Source organism: Drosophila innubila (assembly GCF_004354385.1).
Source record: "Drosophila innubila isolate TH190305 chromosome 3R unlocalized genomic scaffold, UK_Dinn_1.0 2_E_3R, whole genome shotgun sequence".
Classification (NCBI taxonomy): Eukaryota; Metazoa; Arthropoda; class Insecta; order Diptera; family Drosophilidae; genus Drosophila; species Drosophila innubila.
This window is the reverse complement of record NW_022995380.1, coordinates 13866929-13888517: the sequence shown is the minus strand read 5'-3', so window position 1 is coordinate 13888517 and position 21589 is coordinate 13866929. Positions and strand designations below refer to the sequence as shown.

General features: G+C 42.5%; 4 protein-coding genes across 4 annotated transcripts; 2 read left to right on the top strand and 2 right to left on the bottom strand.

Moving 5' to 3' along the window:
• The first annotated feature begins 1895 nt into the window (after positions 1–1895).
• On the top strand, positions 1896–3407 carry LOC117791416 (glycine receptor subunit alpha-4). Its single transcript, XM_034631155.1, has 5 exons — positions 1896–2158; positions 2216–2525; positions 2579–2713; positions 2768–3147; positions 3203–3407. The coding sequence occupies exons 1-5, from the start codon at positions 1904–1906 to the stop codon at positions 3350–3352; spliced, it is 1230 nt and encodes a 409-aa protein (XP_034487046.1). The 5' UTR covers positions 1896–1903; the 3' UTR covers positions 3353–3407.
• A 394-nt stretch (positions 3408–3801) lies between these two features.
• On the bottom strand, positions 3802–12108 carry LOC117791411 (myotubularin-related protein 13). Its single transcript, XM_034631148.1, has 11 exons — positions 11996–12108; positions 11402–11579; positions 11114–11217; positions 10715–11008; positions 9691–10659; positions 8432–9444; positions 6790–8375; positions 5041–6631; positions 4857–4981; positions 4330–4412; positions 3802–4265 (listed from the first exon to the last, which is right to left on the bottom strand). Exons 2-11 carry the CDS (start codon positions 11454–11456, stop codon positions 4173–4175), a joined length of 5913 nt encoding a protein of 1970 aa, XP_034487039.1. The 5' UTR covers positions 11457–11579; positions 11996–12108; the 3' UTR covers positions 3802–4172.
• A 1152-nt stretch (positions 12109–13260) lies between these two features.
• LOC117791412 (DNA N6-methyl adenine demethylase) lies at positions 13261–19223 on the top strand. Its single transcript, XM_034631149.1, has 5 exons — positions 13261–13601; positions 13674–15460; positions 15621–17948; positions 18011–18135; positions 18207–19223. The coding sequence occupies exons 1-5, from the start codon at positions 13439–13441 to the stop codon at positions 18376–18378; spliced, it is 4575 nt and encodes a 1524-aa protein (XP_034487040.1). The 5' UTR covers positions 13261–13438; the 3' UTR covers positions 18379–19223.
• A 440-nt stretch (positions 19224–19663) lies between these two features.
• LOC117791415 (WD repeat-containing protein 55 homolog) lies at positions 19664–21448 on the bottom strand. The gene is made up of 2 exons (XM_034631154.1): positions 21313–21448; positions 19664–21253 (listed from the first exon to the last, which is right to left on the bottom strand). Exons 1-2 carry the CDS (start codon positions 21318–21320, stop codon positions 19747–19749), a joined length of 1515 nt encoding a protein of 504 aa, XP_034487045.1. The 5' UTR covers positions 21321–21448; the 3' UTR covers positions 19664–19746.
• Between the last annotated feature and the right edge of the window lie 141 nt (positions 21449–21589).

Here is a 21589-nt window from a genome sequence, read left to right as displayed (position 1 = left end):
TGCAAAAATATATGTGATTTGATTTATCTGAATTTATTGGATTGTATAACATGTGAAGATTGTCTAAGCTACGAATACGCAATCGCAGATTTGTCAATTGTATGCCAAGCATTACGCATATTCATTTGCACACTTTTGAAGAAAGGTATAACTCGTTAGTCATTGTGTTTGATGCAAGCGCCACAAATTTATTTAGAACATACAGAGCTTATTGCACATTAAACACATTTACCAAAGTAAATCTGAAGCAGCACAATTGCAAGGTGTATTTAGTTTCGGCTTGGGGAAAATATGTTTCAATTGTACTTTTGTTTAGCTCACACTACTCGTATCACGGGCATGTCAATTTTGAAAAGTACAATAGCAAAGAGAGGAATGCCAATGAAAACGAATGAAACCTTAGAAATGTATTTATCATACCTTGAGTAGCGCACAGAAAACGTCTATCTATATAACTCTTTTATTATTTGTTTGGTTTTGCCGTATAAAAGTAAAGAAAGAATCGTCTTGCATTTTTTAATAATCCAATAAATTACAATTACATCTGACAAATCAGTTAGAAATGTTTGACTGTATCCATCCATTTGAATAATGTCATCCAAATCGGAACAATGTGCGCTACAACTATGAAATTGAAATTCAAACGTAAAAAACAATACGTGAAACGCGCAAAACTATGCAATACAAATGAATTAAGTAAATAGCCGTTACATCGAAATAAACAAATTATTTTCGATTTTCGAAACAATAAAACGCAACGGAGTGTTGGTGTGTTTTCAAAATGCAAATGCCAAATATATTTAGACAATTGAAACAATATAATTTCCTGGTTGCCGTTGCAATCTATTTGCATATACTAGAAAAATCAATTCAACTATGTAATTGTGTTCATGGTTTCAGGTAACAATAACAACAAACTACTAACAATTATTTTGAAAATTGGCCACTTTTATTTGCCAATCTGGGGAAAGCACATTGCATCAGACAAGGTTGAAATATAACCTCTGAATTTCAGTAGGTCGCTTTTATACCCTTTAGAGGGTAAAAACGGTAACGGTACAACAAATCAAATTTGAAACATTTTAAAATGTTAAGATGTCTTTTTAAATAAATAGCTAGACCTCGACCAAAAGATTTTTATATAACGAATTTAAAAATCTTTTAATGCAGAATGAATTTAAAGGCCAAATCATGATCAAAATGTCATTCCGCTTGAAATTCGGTTCAGTTTTTATCAAGTTATGACAATTTGAAGTTGGTCAGACTTCGGAGTTAGTCACTTTACAAGTCAAAATTTTTATCCAATTCTTCATGATTTTTTACAAAAAAATGAAAGGTCTCAGAATCAAGTTTAAGGTTTTTATAGAATGAATTTAGAGTCCAAGTCATGATCAAAATGACATTCCACTTGAAAATCGGTTCAGTTCTGATCAAGTTATGACAGCTGAAAGTCAACTCTTTAACCTCAACCGTACCGGGACAAACGTTTCGGTATTCGTTTCTTGACAGGGAATTTTCAATTGGTTACGGTTTCAGTTCCGGTACTAAAAATGAAACGGGTTTTTCGGTTAACGATTCCGGTGCCGGTTTCGGTGTTATTCCCTGATTTTAGGCTATGGTAAAACTTTATGATATGATACTATAGCTGTCATAGGAACAATAGGTCGAAAATATTATCTTAAAAAATTGCCACTAATCCCTCAGACTGTGTATTTATACACACGCTAACCAAATTTTATCGTCCCAGGAACGACAGGTCTAAGTATGAAAAACTTTGTAATTCTTTGAGATATCTCAGCCAATGTCTCAGAGTGTGTATTCTACATCCTGGCCAAAATTAATCAGAATTGGATAACTATATGATATAGCATATCAACGATGAGCCGAAACTTAAAATAGGGCAATGCAAGGGTATCAAATCTTTGGCGTGCCAAAGATAAAATTAATCTATTATTTCTCTTCTTTATTCTACAGAAACAACACAGAGAGCGCCGAGCTGGTATCTCATTACGAATCAAGTCTTTCGCTGCCAGATATATTGCCCATACCCTCTAAAACCTATGACAAGAATCGTGCACCCAAATTGCTCGGTCAACCAACCGTTGTTTATTTTCATGTTACCGTGCTTTCACTGGACTCTATTAATGAGGAGTCTATGGTAACTATTAAGCCAGAAATTTGATCTATTACGCTCAAAATGCTTTCCCATTTTCAGACGTATGTGACGGACATATTTTTAGCACAAAGTTGGCGCGATCCCCGACTGCGATTGCCAGAGAACATGAGCGAACAATATCGCATCCTGGACGTGGATTGGTTGCATAGCATTTGGCGTCCCGATTGCTTCTTTAAGAATGCCAAAAAGGTGACATTTCATGAGATGAGCATACCAAATCACTATCTCTGGCTATATCACGACAAGACGCTTCTCTACATGTCCAAATTGACGCTGGTGCTTTCGTGTGCCATGAAATTTGAATCTTATCCGCACGATACACAAATCTGTTCCATGATGATAGAAAGCTGTAAGTTCAATACATTCGTATGAAGAAAAGTCATTCACAATCAGCCCTTATAGTGTCCCACACGGTGGAGGATTTGGTATTCATTTGGAATATGACCGATCCGCTGGTGGTCAATGCTGAGATCGAGCTGCCACAACTGGATATATCAAATAACTATACGACAGATTGCACCATTGAGTACTCAACGGGTAAGTCGGTGGCCGATGTCAATGCACTATAAATGTTGTCATACTTTTATTTAGGCAACTTCACCTGTCTGGCGATTGTCTTTAATTTGCGTCGCCGGTTGGGTTATCATCTATTTCACACGTATATACCATCGGCGCTCATTGTGGTCATGTCGTGGATATCGTTTTGGATCAAGCCGGAGGCCATACCGGCACGTGTTACTCTGGGCGTTACGTCGCTGCTCACCTTGGCCACACAGAATACACAATCTCAGCAATCGCTGCCACCGGTCTCTTATGTCAAAGCCATTGATGTATGGATGTCCTCCTGTTCGGTGTTCGTTTTCTTGTCTCTCATGGAGTTTGCCGTCGTCAATAATTACATGGGACCGGTGGCCACTAAAGCAATGAAGGGTTACTCGGATGAAAATATCACAGATCTAGATGACTTAAAGGTGAGTTTCTCCAGGGCATTGACTAATGACTGAAACTCTATTGCGCATATTGCAGCATCATCACCGGGAGTCGATAATTGAGCCACAATACGATACATTCTGTCATGGGCATTCCACCGCCATATATATAGATAAATTCTCGCGCTTCTTTTTCCCGTTCTCGTTCTTCATACTCAACATTGTGTACTGGACTACGTTCCTATGATCTGAATGAACTTAGGAGTTTTTAAGCAATTAATAAAATTATAAATACAAAGCGCATTTGTTTAAAAATGTATATAGTTTGTAAGCCACAAATAATTTCAGTAAATTATATAACATTATATAATACATTATCGTATAGTATAAATAAAGAAGGCGTTTATTATTTTAATTTAATTCAAAGGAAGAAATTAAGAAATGCATTTTAATTGCGCAACAAAGGTGGAATTATCTTTGGTATTTTTACTATATAAGTATATGTATGTATCCATAGATAGACATAGATATATGTGTAATATATATATGTATATAAAAATGTATATAAAAAGTTGCTATCGTGGCTTTCTTTTGATCATCAATAATTTTCATATTATTCGTATAATCACATGATATTATAGATTCTTTCTTTATATGCACATTTACTTGATTTTTTTTTTAACTAGTTTTCTTTTAGCTTTTATCGCTTACGTTAATTGTTGCTAAATATTCATATAATTTATGCTTTATGCGAGTGTTAATAAACAACTTTTGACACTAAATCAACTTATATATGTAGAAATGATTATGATATAAATAATACACACAGAGCTACAGATCCAGAGTAATACGCGATTTTACAAATAAATACTCTCTCGCATATACACAAAAGACAAATGCTAAGAATAACGTTAATGGATTTTCCTAAGACAAAACGAAACATTCAGCATTAATTGGGGAGCAGAAAGCGAAGAGTGCATAGAACAAATGACTATGCCGAAGCCACGAGAGAAGAGTGCCAGGTTAAATAACAATTGGTATATGTTGCTGCATCTGCTGGTTGTGAACTACTGCAAACAGGCCTGTAGCTTTTCAGTCCACTCCTGCGCTAGGTTTGCATTCATCGCGTAAAAGTTATACGTTCGTTTTGATGTCTTAAGCTGTAAGAATAAAGTAAAGAAGTATTAAAATTAATTTAACTTTAAGTCATAAAGTTTAATTTACATCAAAGAATCCTTTCTCATCCACGCCCTTTGTACCAATTTGCGCGGGTTGAGCGGCGGTCACTGACTGCACCTCGGCCAACTCTGTAAAATGGATAACAGAAACATATAATTATTTATGATTTTAATGAAAAAAAACAAGATTTGATATCCTCTCAGAACTATTAAATTTGAGACTTATATTACCCATGGAACCTATATGTTATAGAAGTCCTTTCCTAATTTCGTCTGGTTGTATAAGAAAATAACAAGTACACAATCAGCGAAATCGTTTAAGAATTCTCAAGAATCAAAAAATTTTAATTTGGACGATCCTTTCCATGAAAACTATATGATGTAGTGTTCCGTTCCAGACGGTTCAGATACAATGTTTTTATAGGATAGCTTCAAGTCTGAAAGATTAGGTTGCATAGAAACAGACGGACATGGCTTTATCGACTCAGCTTATTCCTGTCACACCTTATTAAATGCATTACACATTTTTGTGCAAAATGTAAAAATGCTCTAAAATAAAAAAATAAATAATACCTATAAAGCCCTTGGGAGCTGTATCTTCGGCGGTGTCATAGTAGCGCAACTGATGCTTAATTGAGTCGAGAACAAACCAACGCTGCTTCCAGCCCTTGAGCAAAGCTCCACGCTTATAAAGATGTCTGAAATGGATCGTAATGTTATATATGTGCAGTTGTTGAGCAAAGATAACAAAGATTACCCTTCGTGTGTGCGATTCTCAGCAACATTGCTGCTGAATTGATTGTAAAAATGATGACTGGAAGTGCGTGCTGTGGTGGCCGCACTAGAGGCAATGCTGGCCGTGTCACCCTGTGACATATTGACATTTGGAGGCCCAACGGCACCATCTATGGCCTTGTATTTGGTGCAATTCTTCATTGAAAGTTCAGTGCACTTTTCGTGATAGGAATTGCCACAATCCATGCAACGATAGCCAACGGGTCCCCACAGCAGCTTCGTGCAATGATTGCAATTGGTGGGTGTTGTATATGGATGCTTCTCAAAGCGATGTGGATGAAAGAACTTATCCTGATAGCCAGCCAAACGTCCTTTAATGATAATCTCGAGTGTGGATCGTTTAAGTTGTTGCGTTTGCACCAGCATGCTATTCAGCGAGGTTTTGCGTGACATGGGCTCCACCGGTGGCACCACCAGATTGTTCCACACCTGTTGCCACTTCTGTGGCAAGTGTCCACGTTCCGTTTCCGCCTGCCTAACTTCACTAAGCAGACAAATATATGCATTGGGATTACACTTCTCAATGTTGTCATAGCCAGCACTGATAACCATACGCTTGCCCTTAATTTCGGAAAGATCGATTTCGTCGTCGACATTGGTCACCTCCAGATCGTAGGGCGGTCCTTGTGCTAACTCCTCGTTTGTGTAAAAGGTCCACAAGTCTAAGGCGGCAACGCTATTCTGCGGACGCAGCACCACCTCCTTGTCGGAGGAATACAGAAAATTGTAGAAAATCGGTGACTTGTTGTGCTGCCGCTCAATGTAGTCAAAAATGGAATGGCCAATGCGATTCAGCTGGGTGGGCGTTCGCGGACTGCGTATATCCAGCGGATAAACATTGCACTCATCATCGGATCCATTGGCAACGCCTCCACCTCCAAACAAGTGCTTGGTACTCAGAGAGCCACGCTTATCCTCCATGGACGCAACCCCAGAGTCATAGCGTTCCAGCTCGCAATCGAATAGGAACGTGCGAAAGCGACAGGATACCAAATGGTAGGCCAGGAAACGCAAATAGAAATCATTGAATTCAAATGCAACTGGAAACTGTCGCTGCAGCTGATAAACGACATCCAGGAACTGCAGAAATGTGGGCGCAAACGCAATATTCGTGCTGGCATGCGACGGCTTCAGATTGCTGCGATGGGCAAATCGATGACCAAATGCCAGCCACTCCTTCTCAATGAGCACGCGGAAGCCATCCAGTGTACGATAATAGGGATCCAGGCAGAGCTGGGCAATCGCTGATAGTTGAGCGGTCACATCGGAACCATCCTCCAATGATAGCATAACGCTGCTCTCCTGCAAATCGATCAGGTCGACAACAGCTCCCGATAACTGCAAAAGAGTTGAGATTTGCTGCAACCAATCGGATTGCTCCACCATTTTGGCAAAGCTCTGACCATCCGCATCATTTGCATTATGAGATGGCATGCAGGCACGCATAAGTTTCTTAAATGCTGAACGGGATTGCCTAATGTCCGGATAGTCCACGGGTATAAAGTCCGCACAGAAGTCTCCATTCAAATTCGATTTGGCCTGCGATTTCTCACCTGTGGGTGAAAGAACAATATATATATGTTACCTCCAGATAAACAATCAAATGTAAAAGATTAAGTGCATAGAAGCTCTGAAGGGCGAAAAACATTCTAACAGGTGTGAGGAAGAAAATCTTAAGACCGAGAGCACAGCCAGCTGTTCTCTTACTCACCCAACGCATAAAGTCGCATCTTGCGGAAGGCATGCACGGATGCATTGCTGACATTGCCCTTCATGGTGCCACCTTTGTTGCCAGCAGCGCCTGATTTGGTGCCATCCGGAACATTCAGATTGGACCTTTGCTTACGCATCAGTTCTGGCGTTAACGATTGATGATCCTCACCCACAGCTCCATGGCCGAGCAGCGAGCTCATCGAGAGATTCATTCCCGTGTATTGATCCAGGGGTGTTAGTTTGGGCATTGTATTGATTAGCGCCATAAAATACTTGTCCTGCTCCGGATAGTGAGTGATATCATGATGCGATATGGTATTTGCTCCCGTTGTGTTCTTTATCATGCCAATAACCGACTTGCTATTTGGCTGGCCCCCACGTATCAGCAGAGAACCGTTGGCATGTCGCCAAGTGGGCAACGGTATGCGCTGTCCCTTGAAGTAGCGCCCAAGATGCGTCATGGCCGCATCGCTGCACTGCACGGGCGCCACAATGATGGCCGGATAGGTGCGGCAGGTTACATAATTTGCGTTAGCATTGCTGATGCGAAAACCGCGTTGTCCATCCGCATCGAAACCGAGACGCTTCCAATCACGCACATAGCTGCGTTCACGCATCCTTTCGATATCCTTGCTCGTCAACAGGCGTGGCAGAGCTTCGTTCTGTTGTATCTCAAACTCGTCAGCATCCTCGAGTTCATCGTCAAGCGAGTGGGTTTCCAATGCATCGGCGCTGCCTCCACCGCTACCCAGTTCGTATTCTGGCATTAATTTGCGTTTCGTCTGCGCCTTCTGCTTGAAGCCGGCCTTCTTGGCGGTGCGGAGCAGCGTCTTCTTTGCAAAGCCCTTAATCGTGGAGTACTTTTCCTTGGTCTTCAACGGTACTACCCCTTGCAGCATGGTGCCGTACGACTGAAAAGCGAAATAGTCGAATTCATCGAATGGATGTCGCGCTTTACTCAGAGTTTTACGAAATGTTTCGATTTGTTCTAGCGTAACCTCCGTGTCAAAGGCAATCTTGAGCAACTGAAAGCAGCTGGAACGCAGCTGCAAACCCTCCGGTAGTGTCTGATCCAAATGGGCCAGGTACAGCATTGAGATTTTCTTCTCCTTCAGCAGAGATGCAATAGGAAAGGCTCGAACTATCGTTTGCTCACAGAAGAGCGGATCACAGGGCGAACCCTTAAAAACGATTCGATAGTTGGTTAAAAACAAAGCACCTTCGGCTGGTATCAAACACTGGGTGTCATCTTCACGTCCGTCCGGCATTAGGAAGCAACGCAAATGATCTGTTGCAAGCTCTTCGCCTGGCAGCAAGCAAGGTGTTTGAATCTTGGGCTTTTGCACATGCGGATGCCGTTTGGCCTCCTGGTAAACTGGTTCCAGCGACTCGATGTGCATATGTACCACGCCCGGTACCATGTCGTGCAGATTGCGAATGTGCTCCGAAGTAACGCCGCCCTCGGTGCAAACGCAATCAATGAAGCGAGAAATTGTCTTGCCCACAGTAACGCCAATCTCCAAAGCATCGTTTTCCTCAAAGCCCTCATCAGAATGTTCACTAAGGCTGTGCGAGCCCATAATACTGGAAATAAATCACGATATTAGACTCTAGTCATTCAGGTAAGTTATATAATTCACCTATTGGAAACACTCTGATTCTCCTCAAGGCGAAACGCCAATTTGGGCTTGCTGGCCGCATCCACATTGACGTCCAACGGTATCAGTAGGGAGACCATGCGATTGGCAAAATGTATAGCCTGGCTATAGAGCGTGGACTCCTCCGATTTGGCCAGCTCAGCCTTTTTCTCCTCCTCAATGGTTGGACTCTTGCGCAACTGCTCGGCAGTGATTTCTAATGCTGTTGGCTCCTCCAGTGGCACTTCATCCAGCACACAATTGGCCTCCTTGTTGTGTTCGTTTTGGCGACGCTGCAGCAAATAGAGCGCCTTAATTTGAGCTTGAACATCCTGGAAGAATGTCGACTCCCAGAACTGTAAATTTTTCCATATAACATGATCCTGTATCTCCGTATAGGCAAACTGCACCACGCCCATCGACAGTTTTCTGCAGAATATTGTCGACATAGGTAATAACGCTGCCGCTACCGTGTATTCATCTACTCCGGACGAGTTCTGAAGAGCCTTGTTCATAAAGCGCACCACCAGATCAAACTGTTGATGATCAAGCACAGCTTTGTTGCCATGGACATAGCCAAAAAGTTCACGACACAGAATGAGTCGGGCATCTCGATGCTTCAGAGTTCGCATCACTGCAGGCAGCAGCTTTCGGGCATCAGCAATCCGATTCTCAAATATATAAGACACACAGGTGCGTAATACTTCCAGTCGTCTGGCGGAGTTGTGTACCGTTGTGGGACGAACGTCCAGCGCCTCAGGTAGCCTTGGTCCCATGGGTATGATACGATGCTGATTGCGTGTGACATGAAAACGTTGCGACTGCCCATTCTTGCGGATGCCATCCTGTATGATAAGCTCAACTTTATCAGTGCTAATGCGCGGAAAAGAGGGTTGATGGATCCGCTGAAAAGCACCCTCTGGTGGCCGTAGGACTTTCTGAGCGTACGTGACGTGCGCATTAGATGATTCGTTCTCGTATAGAGTGCGGCCCAGCTCCTGGATATGTGTGAGGACCTGGAATGAATAGTATATCGGTTAAGCATTATACAATTTTACAGAGATCGCAAAATATATTTTTGATTTTGAAAATTTTAAACTCTTCACAAATTATCTGGATTATTATTATTATTATCATAAATAAGAATTTAAATTAATTGTTATAATAAAAATGAACAAATTAATTTAAGTTAGCAATTACTAAAAAAATTTTTGATTATAACGATTCAAAAAAAAACTATGTATTAATATTGTAAAACTCACGAGATTCCGATTCTGCGCTTCCGATTTAAGCAACTCATTCATGGAGCTGTATAATTCATCCCAGGCATCAGATGCACGCCATGGCGGCCCACGCTCGTTAACAAACGTTGTAAAGAACATGCTGTCCAAAACTCGAAACAGAAACTCGCTCTCGATGAGATCACGAGCACCTAGGAATCCAGCCTTGTGAAATGTTATGACTGTCTTGGGATGAATGCGAATGATGGTCAGGCATGAGCGATAGCCTTGAAGCAATTGTGCGAACAGACGCATGAATATTGCTCGCAGCTCCTTGTCAATTTGTGCCTCCGTCTTGGCAAGAATGGACGATGGGCGCTCGTGGTTGGGAAATGCATGATCTGCTTGCGACAAATTGGGAAACAATATCATGCTTAGAAGCTCCTGAGTTTGCTCCCACAGGGGTGATGGAAAAATGGGCACGGGTGGTGTTAGAGCATCCGGTATGGTAACTAAGCCACCATCCAAGTCCACAACAATCACATCCAGCAAGTCTGTAATTTCCGTTTGCAGTGAACTGTGTATACCCATTATAAATGGCGTCGGCGTTGAAAGCACCTCAGTGAGCGGCGCTGGGAGTATTGGTATATAAACGTGCGTATATCGAAATGGATACATAAGCGCAACCAACGCCCTGCAGCTGTCCGTCAAGTGCCAGTAGCACTTGGAGTGAAAGAGTATTTTGTTTTCAGTCATCACGGCACACAGCAAAATCAACACATTCTTAATGCCCAGCTGTTTGAACAAAAAGTTAACACCGCTTCCAGTTATTGGCAGCGAGGAGCTCTGCGGCGGCTGCAACGATTGCTTGTCACCGGCGCCAATCGAGAAGCGCACTTGTGGTCCGCCCGCTGGTGGAACCTGTATGCAGCCGAGTATATTGCCAATCAGATTCTCCATTGCATATGGCAAGTTTTCAATGTAAACCGTATAGATTGTGCCAAGACAGTTCTGCAAATTCACAAGTATTTAGATGGAATCAAAATCTTTAAATTGTCAAACATACCTTAAAAGTATCTGCACAATCCAAGCGGGATATGAGCACCAAACATTTTGGTGCATACATGATGCTGTGATGGGTTATAGGCTCCACGGCTGCCGGAGCCGGAAGCCCTCTACTGGTGTTACCTATGGTCTCATCTTCATCGTCCACGCTGCGCGTCTGTGTTATGGCCAGGGTTTCATGAAAACTAAGACAGGCACAATAATGCTTGTTCGCATCGATGTCCGTTAGCACAGAGATGAAAAATTTCGGTTCTTGTTTCTCGTACGATAAACTCCAGCCGAGTGGCTGACAGAACTGTGTGGCCCCGCCGACCCCACAACGATAACAAGCATAAAAGTATATAAAAATGCAATGAGTAAAATGTGTATGCGTGGCGAACTAATTTAAGAAACTACTCACCCATTCGATGCCCTCGATGAAGGGCGTGTCGGGCCAATCTTTCTCGGGAAAACGTTGCACAATTTTGCCGCATATTGGTTGACCGCTGACATTACCGACAGTCTCTATAAGATTTACAATAAAGACAGTTAGTCGTCATATTCTTGACAAAAATATTTTCTTATATATTATTAAAATTACTTATTGATTTTAGAGTTTAAAAAATGAAAATAATAAATAATATGCACTTTATAGTTTAATAAAAACAATAACATGACTAACTGTATGTTATATATTATTGGCACTTACTTTCTTTGTCGTTATCGTAGCCAACAATTACAAAGTAATCAGCGAGCCGGGACATTTCGTACACTTACACTGCAGCTGCACATTGCAGGCTAACTTGGGAGTGGACTGGGACTGCTGCTGGCTGTTATTTGTGTGGTTGCTGCTTTCAATTTCTTCGTCGCAGCACAGTTTGCCAAATCTACGAAGTAAAGGCACAAAACGCAAATCAAATAAAACCAAATTGTTCTTGTTGCTATGCTTGTTATTTCTGTTGTTGTTGTAGTCTTCTTTTTGTTTTCATATACACACAATAGCAGTCGCAGCCGCTTTGGCCGCCTGCCACAAAAACACTGGCACTCTCATCTCATTTGCATAAAAATCGAGCTTTCAATTAATATAGCGCGTCATTTTGTGTTTGGCATAAGTAATTAGCTCAGTCAAGAGTTGCTGGACATATTGTTCTTGTGCACTTGAATAGCAGAAAACGCCTTTTTTTATAAAGAAACATTTTAACGTCCTCAATTTCAAGCACAACCACACCCCGCCCCTCACAATCGTTATATAGCATACGTGTCGTTTCGTAAGTTGAAAATGTATAACAGAATTAGCAAATACCGTTGAACTGCAGCCAAATTTTTATGCGAATGGTGTCTGGGCACTTTTATTATAAACAAATTACTTTAACTTTTAGATTTTTCATGCCTGCGGAATGTAGGGTTGTTGATATGCTATCGATATTATGAGACTTAAGATTCGATATATCGATGTAGTGTTGGTAAACAAGAAAATACAGCCCGCAGAATTCCGCAGCACTAGCAATTGTGGCGCAACCAAGTAAATAATCAATTTCAAAAATAATTTCTTAACTATTGATAAAAACTTTGCCATACAATATTAAATATACGCTCAAAAAATATGAATATTTAAAAGAAAAATCATTTTAAGTTTTTATTTGTATGCTTCCGCTTAATTGTAAATGCTTATCGATATGAAAATAATCAAAAAGTTGAAGTATCGATCTATCGAAGTTCATGATAGTCAGTGTATGTGTGTGATTTTTTCGTACGACGTTCATACTTTTGTGCTATTTTTGCAATTTTAGCACCGTTTTGGAACTTTTAATTGCAGTTTTATATAATTAGATCCTTCCCAAGCAATAACTACATGTGTTTGCTTAGAAAATACACCAAACAAAATGACTACGTTATCTGCAAATTAGCAGTTTTCTCACTTTGCCATTAAGGTGTCTTGTCGGGCTTCGGGCAGCAGGTAAGCTCTTCTCCCTATCCCCCCGTGCGATTCATGCTGACCCTCTCATACTCACTCTCGCTCTCTCTACCAAAATATTTTGCTCTTTCTGTCTTATTCTACTCACAGCTGTTTCGGACCAATTCTCTGTTTCTTATCATCTGCAAACTTTAATGAAATTTTAATGCAAGTTTAATGTAAAAATTCAAATATGTAATCTACATTGAATGTGTAATTTTTACGAGACATATTGTCAAATCGCATATTGAACTAAAATGAAGTTATTTAACGAAAAACGTCAAACTCATATGGAGTTTTTATTGTGTCATATATAAATAAATATATGTAGTATATGTGATAGAATCACTTGAGCATTTCCGCTTTGTGTCAACATTAGTAGAAAGTCTTGTCAAAATATCAGAAGTTTAACTTGTTTGTTTACTATTAAAGTTTCGTTTGATGGACCCTTTTAATATTACAAAAGTATGTACGAGTTTTTTGCCTATTAAAATATGAATAACATTAAACTGATGAAACGCTCTTCGGCAACATTTCAATTAGAATCATTTTAATTGTCAAATCGATTTGTATATTATGTTATTATGTTATGTTAAAGTTGTTCAACTGGCAGAAGATTTTCTTTTGTTCGATTAAATAGTTTGTAATTATATTTATGTTATCTCTGAAAGGGTGTAGAAATTTATGTAGTAGGCGAACAAGTATACCATGTATTCGAAATTTGATGTTTTGTATTTGTCATAATACTCAGATTTATGTGATCGCGTACACATTAAAAATTTTTTCTAATTTATGTTTCTCTTTAAAAGTAAAAACAAAAAAAAAAGCGAAAGCATGGAAAATGAACAGGATGAACTCAGACACAGACATTTGCAGGATCAGCATCGAAATCAGCATCAGCGCGTCTCACTCGGGTACTCTGATGTGATGCTTCACGTTGGCTCCAGGGAGACGCGTAAGTCCAATCCAAAGCAAATATTGTAATTAAAAGACTGTGTGTTAATAATGCTGATGCTTGTCCTTATAGAACGCTCACCGTATACGGTTTACTTTGAACAGCCTCGTGCTACGCTGTCGGATAGCTACATGCTGATGCCTTCCTATTTGCAGACATCAGAGATCAGATCACCACAGCAGCCGACAGGAAATAGTCATAGTCACATCAACAATGATGCCACAACAACCGCTGGTTATGTGCCCATGTTTCAATATCAGCCGGCGACAAGGTCTATGAATAGAGAGTCATATGCAGAGCCAGCAAGCTCAAATAGCAGTCTAACTGGTGGAAATAAATGCAGGAAATGTAATGGAGTACGTGATGTGTGTCGATGTAATCGGCTGCAGGATCATGTGCATTCCACACAGTCCACTGTCAGCGGATCGACGGAGCCAACACAGTTCTTTGAACTCTCCTCAACGTCGACGGCAGTCACTTCCACACTGTCGTCAAGTGCCAGCTGTAGCATCAGTAGCGGAGGAGATAACGCTGCATCGCAGTTCATTCCAAATCACACACAACGTAAGACTGAAACGGTTACCCTGACGGAGGAGCAGGAAAATAATAATAACAATAGCAATAACAATATCAATAATAGCAATAGCAATAGCACCAGCAATGAGCGACTTGTAAGCATTTGGCCCGCCGCTATGGATGACCATGCCGTCGATGAGCAGTTGCTGTTGCAATCCAGCAATGCATCGACAGTGGTGTACGAGCTGCCCTCCAGTTCGCTGCTTAGCTCAAATGCCAGCAACACGAGCAGCTCCTTTGAGGCAAGCAGTAGCAATAATGCGACGCTGGCAAACAACAATTCCACGGTCTATGATGATGTTACTTCCAGTGCGTCAGACACGGAGCATGTGCAATTTGCCAATACACGCACCACAAATACAACCACAACCACGTCGGCACAAAAAAAGAAGCATTCACAAAATCGATCTCGAAATTCAGCTGCTACTGGTGCAACAACACCCTCAGCTTCCACGGTTATTGAGCTGGATGCCACGCCCAGCACCAGCGCCCAAGCACAGCATCAGCAGCAGCGACGACAGCAACATCAACAGCAGCAACAACAACAACACCAAAATCTTTATAATGAATATTGTCAAAGGCGCTTTAACCAAAACAACAACAGCATCAATATCTATGAGCTCGAACCAACTGGAGACAACAGCAGCGACGATGGTTGGGATCTGCGCACTCACAATGCTCCTCTGGGTCCACCAGGAGGCTCTAGCCGATCACGACCCCAAAGCAGCAGCGAATTGGATGCCCGTCATGCGGATCATACGTATTATAATAGTCGTGGCTATATAAACGGAATTATTGCACTTCCACCTCCACCTCTGCCGCCTGATGGCAACTTTATGCGTTCCACGTCAGCGTCCTGCACAACAGCCACCCATACGACTTGCAGTGTGGATTATGGTGGTCGTGATATCTGTGGTGTGCACCGCCTGACAACTGAGAGAGGCGCTGCCACGCCTTTATCGGAGCAACAGCAGCAACAACGACAGCGACCTGCAGCAGTGCTCAAGGCATGCTATAACCCGGGATTGGGAAGTGGAATTGTGCGAACCCGATCTCGAGTGCGCTCCATGGATGAGGCAATGGCTGCCAGCAGCAGCAGCAGTAGTAGCACCAACAGCCTCTGTCAGCCTCCAAGAAAACTGGCGCGTCTGGACGCGCACAATGACTTGCAATTATCGCCATCCACAATGTCCAGTCTCTCGCCTACGAACTTCTATGCATTTCAGCCGGGTCGTCATCGGCATCGCACGTACGCGGAATTGGCAAGAACTACTGATCCGCAGGTGAGATGGGCTCTAGCCTTAAAATTGCTATATTTACTTGTTATGCTTTCTTTTTGTCTCTAATAAACTTAGAGATTTAAAAGTACACGACTAGAGAGGTCACACTTTCTTTATACTTTATGATATAATTAATTTCATAATCTTCATTTTGTAATTGCAGATGCAGCAGTCAACGGGGGAAATGCAGCAACAACCACAGCAGGAGCAACAACAACCACAGCAGCAACAGCCGCAGCAGCAACAACAACAACAACCACAACAACAGCAGCAGCAACATCCATCAAGCGGGGGCTCTTGTGTGATTGCTTATGTGGGTAGACCACGTGAGACTGACGGCAGATTGGCACCGGGATCAAGGGAGCTGCATAATCTGCCCTCCACCTCAACGGGCAGGCGTCATTTTGGCAATGCGGTGTTAACAGCACCCGATTTGCAGTTGGATGATTGGTCATCCGATTCAAATGGCGAAGATGATGATGTTGTGTTTGTTCACTCCACACGTGAGCCGATACTCTCCATTGATCTGACATCGGATGATGATGGTTTTGGTGGCGGCAATGAGGCGGTACTGCAGCAGCAGCAACTCCATCAGCAGCAGCAACTCCACCAGCAGCAGCAGCAGCAGCATCAACAACAGCAACAACAACAACATCAGCAACGACAACGACAGCGTCATCTACGTGAGGAGTTACTAGCCACTTGCAGTAGAGCTGTCGGCGGAGCTGACGGAATAACAGCATCGGATACAAATGGAGTAACAGCTGCCACCTTGTTGCCTCGTCCTAATTCGGCCAATGATTATGAAGATCGAAGACGCCGACCAGCAGCGGTTCAGGGATCTAGTGCGGGTGCGGGCACTTCCTTTGCCTTTTACAGTGGCGCCTTGGCGGATCGAGCGGCCATCACGGATCACAACTATAGCAGTTACAATCATAATCCGGCGCAGGCGCCTACTATTGGTTTCAGGGATCTGATCGATGCTGCTCCGTACTCTCGAGGTCCGCCCTGTCCAACACGCTGCCCCCGAATGGAAGCAGCCGCTGCTGTGGCCCATTCACAGCGTTACTTTCAGCCCATTACACCGCCGTCCATTTGGCATTTTGCACCATTGCCGGAAGCACCACAGCCACCACCGCCGCCACCACCGTCCACTGGTAATTCTGGCAATTATGTGCGTCTGTCACGTGGCAATGCGAATGCAGCAAGTGGTGTTGTTACAGCAGCAGCGCCACCACCATCACAACAACAACAACAGCAACAACAAGCGGAAACGGCGCCAAGTGGTGGCAACAGTCCGGCTGCGTACTATCGCTATCAGCCGTATTATGTGCCACATTATACAATTACGGCATTACCCGCCAGCCGGAGCAACGGCGACTACTCACCGGGACCACCCAATCCACATTATCAAGGCGGACTAAGCAACGCCAATGGCAGCAGTCGCAGCTCTTATAGTGGGGCAATGAGTGCCGCTGCTGTGGCAGCTACTGTGGCTGCGGCACAGGCACAATCTTTCCATGATTTACTCTCACTGGCAAATGTGCCCACCTCACCGGTCGCCAGCATGGAAGGCAACAGTCTGGATAATGACTATCATCGTACCGAAACTCTCAACATATTGAGGCGTGCCACAACTCCAGTGGCAGCTGCTGTTCCCACTGCAGCCGGACCACCGCCTGTGATGTCATCCATAGTGACTGTGGCTGCTGCTGTTTCTCCGCCCCCACCGCTGGAAATGTACTCGGGACGCACAACGATGCCGTATTGTGGATCGCCACCGTTCAGTTTGCGACGTTCGGAGGCATATAACAATCAGAGGCAACATTATCAGCCGCAACCGCATCAGGGCCACCAAGCACCGCAGAATCAAATGCACGCTCATATACATCCACCGCATCGGGCAAGCGCGATTGTGGCAACATCATTGACTCCGGCACCGCCATATCCAGTGCATCAGAATCTATGGTATCGACAGCAGAATATGCAGGAGTTGCATCGTCGCCATATGACGCCCACACCCATTGATCTCTCTTCCAACCCGCTCAATTTGACAAGCAGTTTACGCACACGTTATTTACACAGCATCTGCAATTGTGTACATGCCCGGAATGGACCCGTCTCCAGCTTGGATCCCGCTTACTATCCGGCCTATGATGCAGCTGTTCAGCAGCAAAGCTCTTCTGCAGCTGCTGCTGCACCAATTGATGCTCATCAGCCGCATCCAACGGCACCTCAATATAGCAGTATACAATATCAACATCAGCAACAGCAACACCGACAGCAGCAACATCAGCAGCAACACCAACAACAACATCAACAACAACAACAACATGAACAATATCAAAATAGACGTCGCGCTGCAGTCCATCACCATATGATACATCATTATTCGCCGTTGCATCTGGAAATTGGCTTGGCCACGCCCCTCTCGCTTGGCTCCTCACGCATACTGATCGGACCACCGCGTCCCAATCGCGGTGCTACTTTGGTAATTTAATAATCTAGTTCATCTAACTGTCATCATTACAAAGTATTCATTAATTACCACAGGAAATCATTGAACGCAACACTTTGCCACATAAATATCGTCGGGTTCGACGTCCGAGCGAAACGGACGAAGATGCTGAAAAGTGCGCCATATGTTTGTCTCTCTTCGAGATCGAGAATGATGTGCGGTAAGTGAATGTCTAGTGTTTGATCTCTAGAAGCCTATATAGAATGATATCAATTGAATTATTATTTGCAGCCGATTGCCCTGTATGCATCTCTTCCACACGGATTGTGTTGATCAGTGGCTGGTCACAAACAAACACTGCCCAATCTGTCGCGTCGACATCGAAACACATATGGCTAAGGATGCACTGGTGCCCAGCTCAAGTGGTGTGGCTGCTGCTGCTGCTGGCACCGCTGCCTTATGACATTGTGTACATGGCATATTTATGTAAAGTGGCATCCAATTATCGCACGCACACGGACACAGTTCATTCAGATTAAGTTCGTCATATTAGTCTATTCATTTAAGGGTTAAGCAGGCAGCAGCAACAACAACATTAATAAGGTTATCGTTTAACTAACCAAGTAATCAATTTGCGATAATATTGTATGACACAAAGTTTCCACTTGTGACCAGTTTCAGTGTTGTTGCTGCCTTATGTGATACAATGGGCAAGGCATCTTTATGTTAAATGGCTCCCAATTTCCCAATATTTCGCACACAGGGAACCCTTTCAACTGAGTTCGTCATGTTCGTCATGCCAGCGGTAGGCAGGCAACGGCAAGCAAACATATTTTAAACACAAATTTAAAAATTGAAAAAAAAACATGCAAAAAATGAAAAATAATATCAAAAAGTTAATCCTTCAGACGGGAAAACTTGAAACCCACCAACAGGCCAAGCGAGAGTAAAATTTTGGCGTTGCGTTAAAATATCAAAACTAAACTAAAATAACTTTGCTCAAGCTCTACGTAAATACATATAATATATAAATTAATTGATATAATGTTTCGGCAGTTAATCATTTCCTATATACATACAATATATATATAAATTATGTCCATGTTTTATAAAACAAAATTTTTGTGATTACACATATGTATATGTAACTACGTATTGTTAAAGTGTGAATGCCGCCTCCCCAATTGGTTTATTATTCAATGTACCAACTGTAATTGTTATTGTATAGCCATATTTTACAATTTGTCACAAAATTATAAAGTGTGGTATCTATCAACAAGTCGATAAACATTCAATTGAAATGCATTTTAATCATACATTTTCAATACTTATAATTAGTTTTGTTGCACTCAAATTTGCAGTTCAATTTCTCACGTGCCATAATTCTGATTGAGTTATTCGATCGATATAATCTGATCCGTTGTGTGGCACTCCATTAAACCATTGAGCCACTTGAAATAATTTTAAATTACGCTTAAGTTTTTGGTCGGTACCCGAAACCAAGTAAAAGTTGGACACAGGATAGTAAACATTTTTGTAATTATATATAAATATATTATATAAATAATTAAACTTGAATTGAAAATCAAATATATCAATCAATATTAAATTTCAACCACATTTCAAATAGCTCAAATTTCTAAGCTCATCCTATTTTTGATATGCGAATCGATGAAGAAAGTTAAATTAATGAAGGTACATGCTAACTTTATTTAAGATTTTACAGCAAAAAAATCTATGGCTAAAAATTGTTAAATCTTTAACAATGATATATTTATGTATGTATAATGACAAACTATAAATTTGATTGTAGTTTGAGAGACTTCATTATCTAAGTTATATTACTGGGACCGGCTGCTGTATCGTTTCCTGCGTCGTCATCGTTGTCATCCTGCTCCTTGGTCATGTCAGCAAAAAAGTCGGATGCATTTGTGCACTTTGATGAGGGCAAATTGTGCCGTTTGTCCTTGTAGGCATTGTGCTTCTCATTGTATTTGATGTCACCAAAGTCCTCGAAATATTTGACATTCCAGAAGCGCACATCGTTATTGTGCGATGAGGATGCCAAGAGTTCACCGCTGTTATTGATATCCATTGATTCGATGGGCATATTATGTTGTCCCACAACACCCAGATTGCGATATGGTGCAATGTGGCATGCCCGTATGTTGCCATCCTCACCAGCAACGCACGCAATCCGATCCGTAATGGGTATCATCAGACTTATAGGGCTTTTAATGCCTGGATACATGTCGCAATGGTATCCAAAGTAACCCCAGTTATAGGTGTATAGTCGTCCTTTTGATGTGCCCGCCACCAGCTTGGAACTGCCGCGATAAATTCCCATGCAGCTGAGCTCCTCCTCGTAAGGCTCCGATTGAACGTACAACTTGCGAGCTCCAATATTGTAGGTGGTTAAATAGCCATCGGCACTGGTTGCTAGCAAGAGCTTATTTTGTTCATTGGTCAGCATTTGTGTTATCTGGTCTTCCACCTCCTTCAGCTCAAATATGGCATCCTTGGTACGAAAATCCCAGAGCTTCACGGTGCCCGCATCGTCGCCGGTGGCAAATAAACGCTCGTCGAGGACATACAGCTTATTGATGGCATCATCATGGGCCGTTTCGTAAAGCTTTTTCAGCTTCTCCGTCTCCATGTCGGTGACCATAACGCATTTGTCCTTGGAGCATGTGATCAAACTACGACCATCCTCTGTGAATTCGACGTCGCGACAAGATTTCGCATGCACTTCAATAGAACGTAACAGTTTGTTCTCCTCGTTACCGTATTCATAGAGATGAACATCACCAATGATGGTTGCCAAGGCGATAATATCGCGTTGCGGATGAAAACAAATGTCGGTGATGAAATCCTCAAGCTTTATCTCGGGAGGAGCACTGCGTGGCTTCTTAATGGCCGCTATGATAGCACGAACCGTCTCGTCTGTTTCGTCATCCTCGTCCAAATGTGAATAATCAGCGGCTCCACTTGCGCCTGATCCACTGGGTCCTGATCCATCGTTAGCAGTCTGTTCTTTGCGCCGTTTGGCACTGCTTGCCCCGCCAGTCGTCGCCTCGTCGAGCATCGAATCGTCCGAGTCGGAATCTTCGGCATTCGGATCAAAGCTGCCATCGCTGCTGATACTATCGTCTGAGCTGCTGTGCCTATCGTTCTGTTGCGGCTCTGGTGCACCCATATCCACTAAATCGTACTCGTCGTCGTCGCTCTCCGACTCGTTTAGCACTTCCTGTTCAATTTCGGCTATCACTCCAACTACCATATCGTCATCAATATCTTCAAGCTCGTCTTCATCCGCTGGCGTCTTGAAATGCTCATGCCTGCCAACAAAAAATGACCATTATTAACTGTGGTGTCCCAATTATATTCAATTGCTTACGTATGCATAGTATGAATTATTTAAAATATGATTTTCACGCTTTATTTTACAGAGCACGCTTTTTTCCGCCAGATAATACCAAACCAATCGAAGCAAGAAGAAGCACTACAGACAACAAAACACATGCCAGGCGCACAGCTGATTCCATGGCAACAACAACATCAACAGCAGCAACAACAACTGTTTTGAGGGTACACTACTCAATTCCCTGCAGTCTACAAGTAATATCAGCGACAAATGGGTGCAACTATGTTAAGTCGCTGTTACCGCATTTGCT

Excerpts from the sequence above, each read along its gene's own strand:
- LOC117791416 (XM_034631155.1), top strand. The coding sequence starts at position 1,904 with ATGCAAGGGTATCAAATCTTTGGCGTGCCAAAGATAAAATTAATCTAT. Across the intron at positions 2,159-2,215 it reads CTATTAATGAGGAGTCTATG|ACGTATGTGACGGACATATT; the intron begins GTAACTATTAAG and ends TCCCATTTTCAG. Across the intron at positions 3,148-3,202 it reads CAGATCTAGATGACTTAAAG|CATCATCACCGGGAGTCGAT; the intron begins GTGAGTTTCTCC and ends CGCATATTGCAG.
- LOC117791411 (XM_034631148.1), bottom strand. The coding sequence starts at position 11,456 with ATGTCCCGGCTCGCTGATTACTTTGTAATTGTTGGCTACGATAACGAC. Across the intron at positions 9,445-9,690 it reads AAGCGCAGAATCGGAATCTC|GTCCTCACACATATCCAGGA; the intron begins GTGAGTTTTACA and ends TATTCATTCCAG. Across the intron at positions 4,413-4,856 it reads AGCTCCCAAGGGCTTTATAG|AGTTGGCCGAGGTGCAGTCA; the intron begins GTATTATTTATT and ends TCCATTTTACAG.
- LOC117791412 (XM_034631149.1), top strand. The coding sequence starts at position 13,439 with ATGTTTCTCTTTAAAAGTAAAAACAAAAAAAAAAGCGAAAGCATGGAA. Across the intron at positions 13,602-13,673 it reads CGTTGGCTCCAGGGAGACGC|AACGCTCACCGTATACGGTT; the intron begins GTAAGTCCAATC and ends TTGTCCTTATAG. Across the intron at positions 17,949-18,010 it reads CCAATCGCGGTGCTACTTTG|GAAATCATTGAACGCAACAC; the intron begins GTAATTTAATAA and ends TAATTACCACAG.